This window comes from Lutra lutra, chromosome 7, assembly GCF_902655055.1.
Source record: "Lutra lutra chromosome 7, mLutLut1.2, whole genome shotgun sequence".
NCBI lineage: Eukaryota > Metazoa > Chordata > Mammalia > Carnivora > Mustelidae > Lutra > Lutra lutra.
Genome location: NC_062284.1, coordinates 60,847,085 through 60,860,201, shown reverse-complemented (window position 1 = coordinate 60,860,201; position 13,117 = coordinate 60,847,085). Strand labels below are relative to the sequence as shown.

Genomic DNA, 13,117 nt, shown 5'->3' with positions numbered 1-13,117 from the left:
CTCTCATTCTCTAAAACTGCCTGAAAAGTCAGCAGAAACATACACACGGAACATATCCCTGACATAAACAACCAGGGTGGGAGGAGTGCACTAGTAAACAAGGGATTGTGCCAAATTCTGGAAGTCAGAAAATCAATGCAAATGTAGTGACAAGTAAGTCAGCGTAGAGGGCCCATGAGAAGGCTGCAGTGGAGCGGAGAGCCATTCCGCCCTGCAGAATCTCAGCAAGGCACCATATTCAGAGGTAAATGAATGAACTCATTCATAATGAGTTAAAGGAATTTTTAAAGAATAGGCCAGCTGCCCATTGCTGCTAGTCCCCATCCTAAGAATATAAAACCATTTGTCCCCAGGAGAAAAATGGAGAAGGGTTATGGAAAGAAACGGCAAGTCCTACCTGGGTAGGGCTGCAACCAAATATGAGAAGTAGGCTTAGGAGGAACATAGTCCTTTTATTTGGGGGAAGGGGGCCACAAATCTGTCCCCTTGCTCCTTGACCACATACCCTAAAGTGAAGTCGACCAACTTACTGGCCCTGCTCAGAGAACAGAGGGCTTGAAGTCAGCCTTTCCATCCAGGAAAGACCTGTGAAGAAACCAATCACAAATAAATCCATGCCAGTTTTCTACAGTACTCCATGCAGGTGTTTTCATGAATACGAATGGACAACCAAAGCTCACCAGATACTATGGAAAAATTAATAGCATAAAAGAGAAGAATCAAGATGAATAGAGATAATGATAATTCAGGGAACACTGAAAGTTTTGAAAGATTCTTTTTTTCTTTTTAAAGGTTTTATTTATTTGACAGAGAGAGAGAACACAAGTAGGCAGAGCAGCAAGCAGAAGGAAAGAGAGAAGCAGGCTCTTCCACTGAGTAGGGAGCCCTATGTGGGGCTCGATCCCAGGACCCTAGGGTCACGAAGGACCCTCGGATCATGACCTGAGCCAAAGGCAGCCATTTAACCAACTCAGCCACCCGGGGCCCCTGAAAGATTCTAATAAGGAGCCCAAAACACATTTGATACATTTTTACATCTGTAAAGCAAAAATAAGCTACTGTGAGAGAAGAGAGGTCAGAGAACAAGAAGGGTTCTCCGAAGTTAAAAAATAAGACTATGGACTAGTAAGTAAGTACCATCAAAAGAACTGAAAAACAAATGCAAGGATTTCTTTCAGAAAGCAAAGGAAAAAGTCAAACAGGAAATATGAGTGAAAAGCTGAGTCTTGATGCTGCAATAACCAGCCAACAGATATCCCATGCGCATCTGGGATGCCTGGGTGGCTTAGTTGGCTAAGTGGCTGCCTTTGGCTCTGGACATGAATCCAGAGTCCCAGGATCGAGCCCCACATTGGACTCTCCACTCAGTAGGGTGTCTGCTTCTCCCCCCCCCCACTCCCTGACATGGTCTGTCTCTTACTCACTGTCTCTTAAATAAATAAATAAAATCTTTTAAAAAATAATAAAAAAAAAAGATCAAAAAAGAAAGGAGGGTGGGGTAATAATAAAAGAAATAACAGAAGAAAACTTCCCAGCTAAGGGACATATTTTTAGATTAAGAATGTTCATCTAGGGGCGCCTGGGTGCTTCAGTGTGTTAAAGCCTCTGCCTTCGGCTCAGGTCATGATCCCGGGGTCCTGGGATCGAGCCCCACATTGGGCTCTCTGCTCAGCGGGGAGCCTGCTTCCCCCTCTCTTTCTGCCTGCCTCTCTGCCTACTTGTGATCTCTGTCTGTCAAATAAATAAATAAAATCTTAAAAAAAAAAAAAAAAGAAGGGGCGCCTGGATGGCTCAGTGGGTTAAGCCTCTGCCTTCAGCCCAGGTCATGATCTCAGGGTCCTGGGATCGAGGCCCACATCACGCTCTCTGCTTGGCAGGAAGCCTGCTTCTCCCTCTCTCTCTGCCTGCTTGTGATCTCTCTCTGTCAAATAAATAAATAAAATCTTAAAAAAAAAAAAGAATGTTCATCTAATACTGAGCGATGAATAATGAAAAAAAAAAAAAGGTATGCCTTTGTGAAGTTTCAGAACATCAAAAGAAGATGATCTGAAGGTTTCAGAGAAGGAAAAAAAAAAGATTATCTACTATAAGAGTAAGAATTAGACTGGGATCACGGTTCTCTCAGGGAAACTTCATTCTGGAATGACTGATACCAGTGCGTACAAAGCAAGCGCTTGTTTGGCACACTGAAATCATCTGTCCTCTGGGTAAAGTTAAACAAGAAAGTGAACCTCAAAAGCACTCAGTGTTTAAGCAGATAAATGGCTCCCATTCAGGACTCAAGCTCCTGAAATTTACAGGTAATGTTTTTTTTAAGCGATATGTAACAACATAGCCAACTAGCATTTCTCAGTAATAAGTACTTGCAGATGTTAGTTGCTTTGCACTATCCCCTGTAGTCAACTTAACCTGCATGATTTAATATCCAGAAATATTTTTCATCATGGTATTACTTGAGAAAAAATATTGTCTGACAAATACTCGATGTTAAAATTGCTCAATAAGATATTTTTCCTTTTATTTATTTATTTATTTATTTATTTATTTTTTTAAGATTTTATTTATTGATTTGACAGAGAGAGATCACAAGTATACAGAGAGGCAGGCAGAGAGAGAGAGAGAGGGAAGCAGGCTCCCTGCCGAGCAGAGAGCCTGATGCGGGACTCGATCCCAGGACCGTGAGATCATGACCTGAGCCGAAGGCAGCGGCTTAACCCACTGAGCCACCCAGGCGCCCCTCAATAAGATATTTTTCAAGTAAACTTTTACTGAAGTATAATATATACACAGAAAAGAGCACAAATCACAAGTATTTGGCATGATGAATTGTAACCCAGTTAAGATTATAACCAGTCCCCAAATCAGGAAACAGATTATGATCTATATCCAGACACCTCCTTCCTGCTCCTTTTGTCTCTACCTGCTCCCCTCCGCAAAGGGTAATCATTATGCTGACTTCTAACACCATACATCAGTACAGAAGATGTTTTTTTTTTTTTTTAAGATTTTATTTATTTATTTGACAGACAGAGAGAGATCCCAAGTAGACAGAGAGGCAGACAGAGAGAGAGAGAGAGAGAGAGAGAGAGAGAGAGGTGGAAGCAGGCTCCCTGCTGAGCCGAGAGCCCGATGTGGGGCTCAATTCTAGGACCCCGGGATCATGACCTGAGCTGAAGGCAGAGGCTTTTACCCACTGAGGCACCCAGGCACCCCCTGAAGATGTTTTTCTTAAAAATATATTTATTTGAGAGAGAGTGAGAGAACGCGTGAGCCAGCAGTAGAGGAGCAGGGGGAGAGGGGACAGAGGGAGAAGCAGACTCCCTCCCCCTATGTAAGTCTCAATCCCAAGGAACCTGGGATCACCAAAGGCAGACACTTAACTGACTGAGACACCCAGATGCCCCAGTACAGAAGATACTTAAACAAAAGAAATCATCTTTGTATTCAGATGCTGATAAGATTCTCATCTTGACCCGACCTAAAAAGGACCACTGCAAGACCCTTTACAAGACAGATGCCCAGGGCACCTAGGTGGTTCAGTTGGTTAATCATCTGCTTTCGGCTTGGGTCGTGATCCAGGGGTCCTGGTATCCAGTCCCACATGGGGCTCCCTGCTCACTGGGGAGTCTGCTTCTCCCCCTCCCTCTGTGTGCTCTCTTTCTCTCTCAAATAAATATACCTAAAAAAAAAAAAAAAAAAAAGATGCCCATTTCAGGAAGATCAATTTCAACAGCAGTGGTAGAAACATTTTACCCAAATAACAACATCTGAAGAAAATAAGATTTGTGAGGTTACAGTACATTTTTATGTTCATGAAATACCAACGTGGGAGAGGACCCATATAAAAAGAAAGTCTATAGGAGAACTGCAAATAATTTCACAAATACTGTTTACAGTATTCCCCTCTTGAACAGGCCCAATTCATTTGAGCATATTAAAGATGCCAGGAAATGCCATTAAAAAGAAGCCTGTTAAACCCTGCCCACAAAGCTTTGCATAAAGCTTAGTTGGTAATTTTTTTTCTTCTTTTTATAAACACCTATTGGTAGACCAAAAAACTAGTGTCCTATTAAACATACTTTGGGGCAAATCTCTGAAAGCACTTTGGAGCAGCTCCATTTCTAGCCAAAGCCTTCCATAGTTTCTGCTGTATGTTCCCTCCAGGACTGACACTACAAAGCAATACAAATGCAGAGGAGGGTACCTGGTAGCCTCTTGCTCTGCAGATCTGGCTTCAGGCCCAGACATGGGGCATCATAGAAGGGTAAAGTGAAGAAAATGTAAAAAGGAAATGATTTCTGCTAAAAGCCTTCTTAAGAAAGTGGGGCCTGTTCCAGTCAACAAAAGATTGGTCACTTGCATTTGGCTAAGCACCCTAATGGGTTCTGGAAAGGTCACGACAGGACTTGAGCTGGGTTTGGCAGTAAAAACTAGAAGGAGCTATATCATACTGTACTATAGAAGATTTTAGAGTCCAGCAGTTCTCTAAGGCTGGAGGGAGTAGGAGAGAAGACACTGTTGGCTAAGGAAGAGGGTAAGACAATCTAACAGACGGCCAGAGGCAGAGATGGCTGCTGTCAGGAAGCAAAACCAGAGCTGAAATCCCGATAGTGGGTGATCCAACAAAATGATTTACATATAATATGCTCATTGTTTACTGTGTAGTACAATGGGGTAATTTCTTCTTGTTCTCAAGATGGCCTGGGGCTTCCCTTGTGTTTGAATCCACACCACTTGGAGATCAAAGCACACATTTAGGACCTAGTGCTTTGTAAAGCTGAGTACGAAATATCAGTTAGATCCAGGTAGCTATGAAATAAAAAATTATCTCATCACTTTCCACCACCTCTTCCCCAAGAATGTGTAGAAACAAGTGCTAAGAACGGTGCCTAGCACATCACAGATAGTCAATAAATACCTATCAAATGAGTCAATTAGCCCACTGGCCTTCCATTAAGTATGAAACAGTGTTTTAGGTACTGAGCAAATCTTAGCTACATTTTAATCAACAGGTAAATACCACCTGACACCTACAAAGTTTTCATCCTTTCTAAGAGACAGCTCCTTTTTTAAGAGTCTTTCCACTGTTTTTCAGCAAATAATGAAAGTGATACCCCCCACACACAATTTACATAGCACTGTTTCCACAAAGAAAAGGACTCAAAATGAATTCTGTGTCTTTTTTTTATTAAAAAAAAATTTTTTTAAGATTTTATTTACTTTACAGACAGAGATCACAAGGAGGCAGAGAGGCAGGCAGAGAGAGAGGGGGAAGCAGGCTCCCCGCCGAGCAGAGAGCCCGACGTGGGGCTCGATCCCAGGACCCTGGGATCATGACCTGAGCTGAAGGCAGAAGCTTAACCCACTGAGCCACCCAGATGCCCCGTGAATTCTGTATCTTTACTCAGTGATTAAATCTGAATTTATGAGGAAGATATAACCCCGAACTCAAATAAATTATTCAAGTATTAGAGCTGAAAGGGAAAAAAAAAGATTTCTGGGCACCTGGCTCATGCAGGCTAGAGAGCAAGTGACTCTTGATGTCAGGGTTGTGAGTTTAAGCCCCACAATAGGTATAGAGATTAGTTAAAAATAAAACCTTAAAAAATAAGATTTCTAGTACGATTTATTTTTTTCTTTTCTTTTTAAAAATATTTTATTTATTTGAGAGAGAAAGCAGGTGCAAGTGGAGGGAGAAGCGGAGGGGGAGGGACAAGCAGACTCCAAGCTGAGCGAGGAGCCAGAGGCAGGGCTTGATCTCATGACCTGAGCCAAAATTAAGAGTCAGTTGTTAAACCTAATGAGTCACCCTACACCCCTGATTTATTTTTTCAAGTGCAAATCTACAGAGTCTCTTCAACAAATGGCACTGGGACAGGTAGATATCCAAGTGCAAAAAAAATAAAATTTGACTTTAACTGCATACTGTATACATATACAAAACATATATAATATATATACACGTACATGTATACATGTACGTGTATACATATATATAGTACATTTAGAGTATGCATATTAAAGTACATATATAAAATTTGACTTTAATCTAACACCATATATATAGTACATGTATACACACACAAAATAACTCAAAATGAGTCAAAGACCTAAATAGAAGAGCTAAAACTATACAATTCTTAGGAGAAAACATTGGGGGTAAATCTTCATGACCTTGGATTTGGCAATGGTTTCTTAGATATGACACCAAAAGCATATAGCCCAAAAAAGAAATTAGATAAATTAGACTTCATCAAAATTTAAAACTTTTGTGCTTCAAAGAAAACCACAAAGAGAGTGAAAAGACTATCCACAGGAGAAAACATTTGCAAATCGTGTATTTCATTAGGATCTAATATCGAGAATATAGGAAGAACTCTTACAGATCAACAAAAAGACAAACCAATTAGAAAATAGGCAAAGGACTCAAACAGGCATTTCTCTGAAGAAGATATACAAATGATCAAGCATGAAAAGATGCTCAGGATCAAGAGCCAGCAGGGAACTGCAAATCAAAACCACAATGATATTATCATTCACACCCATCAGCATAGCTAGTATCAAAAGACAGACAGTCAGTGTTGGTGAGAATGTGGAGAAGTGTGAACGCTCAATATACCGCAGGTAGGAATGTAAAACAGTGCAGCCTCTGTGGAAAACAATTCGGTGTTCTTCAATAAATTAACCATAAAATTACCATAGGACACACAATACTACTCCTAAGTAAAAGTTTAACGAGAATTAAAACATATGTCCACACAAAAATGTTCCAAGTGCCCATCAACTTATCAGCAGATAAACAAAACATGGTATATGCATATAATGGAATATTATTCAGCCATAAAAAGGAATGAGGTACTGGTATATGCTATATTGTTGAAGAACCTTGAAAACACCATGTTAAATGAAAGAAGCCAGTCACAGAAGGCCACCTACTATATGATTCCATTTATATGAAATGCCCAGAGAGAGGAAAAAGTAGATTAGTGGTTGTCCCTGCCCCTAAAATAGTGAATGACTGCTTACTGGGTACAAGGTTTCCATCCGGGGACATGAAGATGTTCTGTAACTAGATAGCAGTGATGGTTATACAACATTATGAATGCACTTTATGTCAATGAACTGTACACTTTAAAATGGTAAATTTTATATTATATGTATTTGTCTCAATATAAAAAAGAAGAGAAAGCACCCATTGTGGTCTTTGCACATGGTAGGTATTCCAGTTGTTGACGTTAATGACTACATAGCATGGTTTGAGTCCATCTCAGCTTCTAGTGACAGCAGATTTTGCCCTGCACAAACATGGCCCTATGGATTTACCAGCATTCTCTAGCTACTCTGCCTGAAGATCATGCACAAAGGCTTAGCAACTATACTCCTTCCCCCTTTAGACCATATCCCACCACTGTGCTAGAAGCCTTCAAAGAATTCCTAGACCACTTCTTGCTTCCTGCCAGCCACTAGAAAAGTTGACAGCTTCATTCTCTATTACTTAGTTAAAGCTGAGCTTGCCACTGCGAGTTAGGGTGGGAGGTAACGGTAAGGAGATATTTCATTGGACAATGATAAGACAATTACAAATTCGAAGTGGTACAAAATCCCATTATTCTGAAATCATATAATTAACTCTAGAGCAGAGTTTCTCAACATTAGCATGTTGGATATTTAGGGAAGAATAACTTTGTTGTGGGGGTGCCTATCCTGTCTATTTTAGCACATTTAGCTACATTCCTGGCCACCACACACCAGACATCAACGTTACGCCTCAATCCTGAGAATTGAAAACATCTCCAGATATTTTGTTGCCTAGGAGCAAAAGAGGCCTCAATTGAGAACCACTGCTCTAGACTAAAACACCGAACATCTTATCTAACATTAACATATACAAAGTGGTGTACCATAGGGTTATGGGGCTGGTTGGGAATTGAGAGGAGAGGGCAAAACAATCTAGACCACCTTGGACTGCCCTGGATTGACTTCTTGAAGGCTAACATGTCTGGGAAAGGGCCACGGGAAAACTCAAGCAGAGAAAGCTGAAAAATCTTAAAAGGACGTTCCTAGGACCAGAACAATGGCCACCCAAACTAAGAGGAGTTAAGACTAAGGCACAAAGCACCTGGTGATGAATGTAATGCCATTCTTCTGCTTATTTAACTCCCTGGTGAATGCATGATGCTCAAAGACAGTGAAGAACTGGTCCCTGCCCTTTGCACTCTAGATGCCTATCACCTGTGCCCTGGGGATAAAGGCGCCTATTCAGATACTGCCCAAAAATAAAGACGGCAACTGCCTACCTGAGAGTCCCGTTTTCTCCTTTGTCCAGGCTGGTGAATCGGCTGTAGAGGCGGGTGATCTGACTGTGGGAAACTGAAGAACACAAAATTAGTCCCAGTTGGCGAAGTCATCCTCTACTTGAAATGAACTTGAGTCTGGCCCTTCAGAAGTCAACTGCCTTTCTGGTCCCAGCCCACCATACACTTCAAAGAGAGTAAAACAGGGAGTTGTCTCAACTCTCACTCATTTCTAGAGTGTCAAAACATAAATTTTAAAAGCTAATGAAAGGAGTTAGAAAATAAATAAATTAAGAGCAATCAAAATGAACACTCAGGAATGAAGTCTGGGCTTCATCAGGACTATACACTAAATGTCAAGTGGTTAAGATTTAGCAAAACAAAGCCAAATTTAGTATAAAAGGAAATTGTGAAACTTTAACCTTTTTACTCTTTTTATACCTTTTCACATGACTTAGAGGCTATTAACTGTATGCTCTGATTAAAAACACATACCTGTTAATCAGTTTGAGGTTTCAGGATGGCAATGCCAGATTGGTTAACTTGTACTTAAAGACTGGGGCAGATTCAATTTTTATTTTATTTTTTAAAGATTTTATTTTTAAGTAATCTCTATACTCATCGTGGGGCTTGAACTTAGAGAGTCCCAAGCTCCATCAACTGAGCCAGCCAGGTGCCCTGGGACAGATTCTATTTTTATAAAATCTGGTTTGTGGGCACCTAGGTGATTCAGTGGAAATCTGGTTTGCTCCGGCACCAAACTTTAGTGGCTTTTCTCTCCCCTCAGAACTGACATTTAGGTAAAAGATCACAGGGTCAGGTCAGCTTCTTTTCTGTGACTGCATGAGCTCCACTGAGTTCCCTAACCCAGAAAGCAAATTAGGCAATCTGTAAAAAGATCAGGTTATCAAGAGATGGTATCTACAAGGAAGCTATTTTCCTCCTAATTTTTTTTTAAAATTTTAAAGATTATTTATTTATTTATTTGACAGAGAGAGTGAGAGAGGGAACACAAGCAGAGTGGGAGAGGGAGAAGCAGGCTCCCCGCTGAGCAGGGAGTGATGCAGGGCCCCGATCCCAGAACCCTGTAATCATGACCTGGGCCGAAGGTAGACATTTAACAACTGAGCAACCCAGGCGCCCCTCCTCCTAATTTTTTTAACTCAAGCATAAGCTGGCAATTAAAATGAAGTAATAACGGCAGGTACACAGTAAGAATTTGAAAATGCATAAAGAAATTTCTGGGCAGTAGTTTAGTTTCCTGGCTGATAGGAAGTAGGAGGGGAGAAAAAGGACAGTTATCAAAGGGGAAAAGACAGGAGCCAAAAAGGGTGTGGTAAGTGTGGACTCTGTCTTAGGCTGTACCTTCAGGGGTTTAAAAGGGATGGCTGGAGGCATGCTGACAGTAGCCCTCCTCCCTCAGCTCAACAAAATCTACTTGCACTTTTAGGAACAATGGGACAAAGTAAACCGGGGCACAGCGGGAGAAGCAGGAAGTGAATGGCCTGGAGCTAGGATGAGAAGGCACGCTAGAGGCAGCAGTGAATTCTTCAGCATCAGATTTCACCCCAAGCTGGGCTGTGGGTACTACCTCTCCAAAGAACGCAGAGAAGAATCAGTCCCAGCCAGCACAGAGCCAGCCCAGAGCCCGCAGGTGCCAGGCATGGAGGTAGCTGGGGACCCACTGCCAACCCGTGCTCTCTGGTGGGGGTCAGGTCCGACCGATCCCATTCATGGCACCACTGCCTGCCTACTCAGTGAGGGGTGAACGAAAAGGGCTGCGGAGTGAACTCTGTGAGGCCAGGAGAGGAAAGCACTTGGCAGAGTGTCTGGTACAGGGTAAACACTCCAGGTTAACCATTCGCATCACCATCCTCACATTGTGAGCCTGGGTACAGTTTCACCGTTGCACTAATTAATCTCCACCTTTCTCCTCTCTGGCAGCTACAGCCATTTTCTTCAGGAACCTGACCTGTTTACCCTGGCTCTGGCCTCTGGCCTCAAAGGATGCTCTAGAATTGAAGGTCCCTTTAGTTTAACAAAAATAAGTCAGTTAAAGAATGACTAACTTTTCCAAAAGATTTTCTGAAAGAACAAATCTTGTTCACAATCTCAACACTACTGTTTTTCATCTCTTATACAAAGAAATGTATATAACCATTCAATACGACCCACTTGGACACTTTCCATAGTTGGAATACCTTCTCATTCATTCACTCATAATTTTTCTGTGTTGCTTTGGAGTCCTTCTTAATAACTGCAGAATATTTAGTCCACTGGGTCAGTTTTTAGTACCTAGACTATTACATACTTCAGATTACTTTCCTTTTAACAGGAAAACATTAAATTATATTTCTTTTTATACTAGGTTGTTTTTTTAAAATATTTTATTTTTAACTAATCTCTACACCCAACATGGGACTCAAATTCACAACCCTGCAAGAGTTGCATGCTCTCTGGACTAAGACAGCCAGGCGCCCCTTTTTTGCAATTTGAGAAAAGAATCCACACACATTGTAAAAACACAGATAGTACAAAAGCGTATACAATGAAAAGTCTCCCTAACAACCAAGTTCCCCAGTTTCCCTTGCCAGAAGCAAACACTATTACCAGTTTTTTTGTGAATCCTTCTAGAAATTCTATATATGTGTATGTATGTATAGCTACTGATACAATTTTGAAACTGGCAGGAATGTTGTCGTCTAGTCCAACCCCCTTCAACTAACAAATGAGCCATCCGACATCTTTCTAATCTAGATTATCTCAAAGAACATCTTAAAGTATGATTCTAAAAAGTCCCTTACCAAGTACTGGTATGGTATTACATCCCATATTTCAGAAAAAAGATCAGCTTATGCCTGATATCCTTAAAAATATGGAATGCTTGGGGCACTTGGGTGGCTCCTCCATTAAGAGTCTTCTGGTTTCAGCTCAGGTCATCAACTCATGGGTTATGGGACAGAGCCCAACATCAGACTCTAAAGTGGGGGGCGGGGCATCTGCTTGAAGATTCTCTCCCTCTGCACACCCGGCCCCGATGCTCATGCACACTTCCTCTCTGTCTCTCAAATAAATAAATAAATAAATAAATCTTAAAAACAAAAACAAAAACAAAAACACATGGAATGCTTCACAAATTTTCATGAACCATAAACCTGCTATCTTCCAGGCAGAAGGGGACTATATGGAAATCATAGAGAAATGTACAACCAAATGTCAACTTTTAATATAACTCGATATGGTTAAATCTCAATCTATGTCCTAAACTTCAGAATTTATTCTTTTTTTTTTTTTAGATTTTATTTATTTATTTATTTTGAGAGAGAGAGAGGGAGAATGAGAGAAAAGATGAGCAGAGGCAGATGGAGAGGGAGACGCAGACTTCCCTGCTGAGCCCAAGGTGGAACTTGATCCCAAGACCCTGGGATAATGACCTGAGCTGAGGGCAGCCACTTAATCAACTAAGCCACCCAGGCATCCCCAGAACTAATGTTTATTAAGAAGAAAGAGGAGAAAGAGGAGGAGGAGGAGGAAAGCAAGCTTCAATTTAGGTGCCAAATCCACCATGACAGAGAATATAAAGCAATCTCCAAGGTGCAGAGCTCACAGCAACTTCAAGGTGCAGAAAGATATTGGAACTGCCACAAGAGAAGGCTGGAAGGTTTCCAGTAAACTAGTCTCACCAGAAGGCACTAGGCTAACAGGACTGGTGCCCCAAACCTGCACCAATTCTTGGTAACCGAAAGCAAGTCTCTGGAGTTGACCTCTCCGAAAAGGGTATGGACATGGTCAATCAAGTCTTGAATGAAGCTATATTTTTCTCCACTAATGGGCAAATAATTATTTTATACTGTTGGAAGATTACTTGAAAGACTCTGCCAATCTGACTACAGAACTCTCTATCATGAGGCCTCATGCTCAGAGGACAAAGGCATTTCAGAGAAGTACCAATGACTAGGTAGGAATGACAAAGGGAAGAATAAAATGAAAAGGGAGTAAGAGAAAAGTTATTTTTCCCTTACCGTTATCTTAAATCTTAACACAGAACAGACTGATAACCTAGGTAAAGCATACTAGTACAACCAAAGGTAACTCCAGATAAAAGATTGAGAAGTTGAAGCCTGAATCCCAACCATTCCATACTTCAACACTTTGTTTCCCCTGACAGAGGGCTTCAAGAGCTGGCCTACTCTCTAAGGGAACCTATAGATCAAAAGAGACTTAAAAGATATAAAAGTAACAACAACAAACCACCTTGTTCTAATTGGGGAGATTTGAATATGGACTAAATGGTAGATAATATTTTTAAATTACTGTCAATTTTCTTAGGTGTAATATAGTACTGAGGTTAAGTAGGGAAATCAAAACCCCTATTCTCAGGAGATACATGCAGAAATACTTAGAGGCGAAGTGTTCTGTCACCTGCCTTTTAAATGGTTCACCAAAAGATAAATAGATTTATACATATAAATAGATAAGGCAAATACACAGCTAAAGCTATATATATTTATCTATATGTAGATAAAGCAAGATGTTAACTGCTGAATTGAGGTGAAAAGTATATGGATATTACACTAGTTTAACTTTTTTGTGCATTTTAAATCTTTCATAGAAAGTTGGGAGGAAAAGTACATAGCTTTACAAAATCCCTTAACCCCAAAACAGCTAAAGGTGTTAGTTATATGTGATTTCCTATGCCAGAAGATAGCAACATGGCAACATGGCTTGGCAGGTGAAGGAGTTCTTGCATTTTTTTTTTTAAGATTTTATTTATTTATTTGACAGAGAGAGATCACAAGTAGACGGAGGCAGGCAGAGAGAGA

General features: G+C 40.8%; 1 protein-coding gene across 1 annotated transcript in view; it reads right to left on the bottom strand.

The window, feature by feature from the left end:
• The window catches only part of CHP1 (calcineurin like EF-hand protein 1), a 46,270-nt gene that overhangs the window by 28,682 nt on the left and 4,471 nt on the right, over positions 1-13,117 (bottom strand). The window contains exon 2 of the mRNA XM_047737515.1: positions 8,298-8,370. Within this exon, the coding sequence (XP_047593471.1) occupies positions 8,298-8,370 (73 nt within the window). The remainder of the gene's footprint in view (positions 1-8,297; positions 8,371-13,117) is intronic.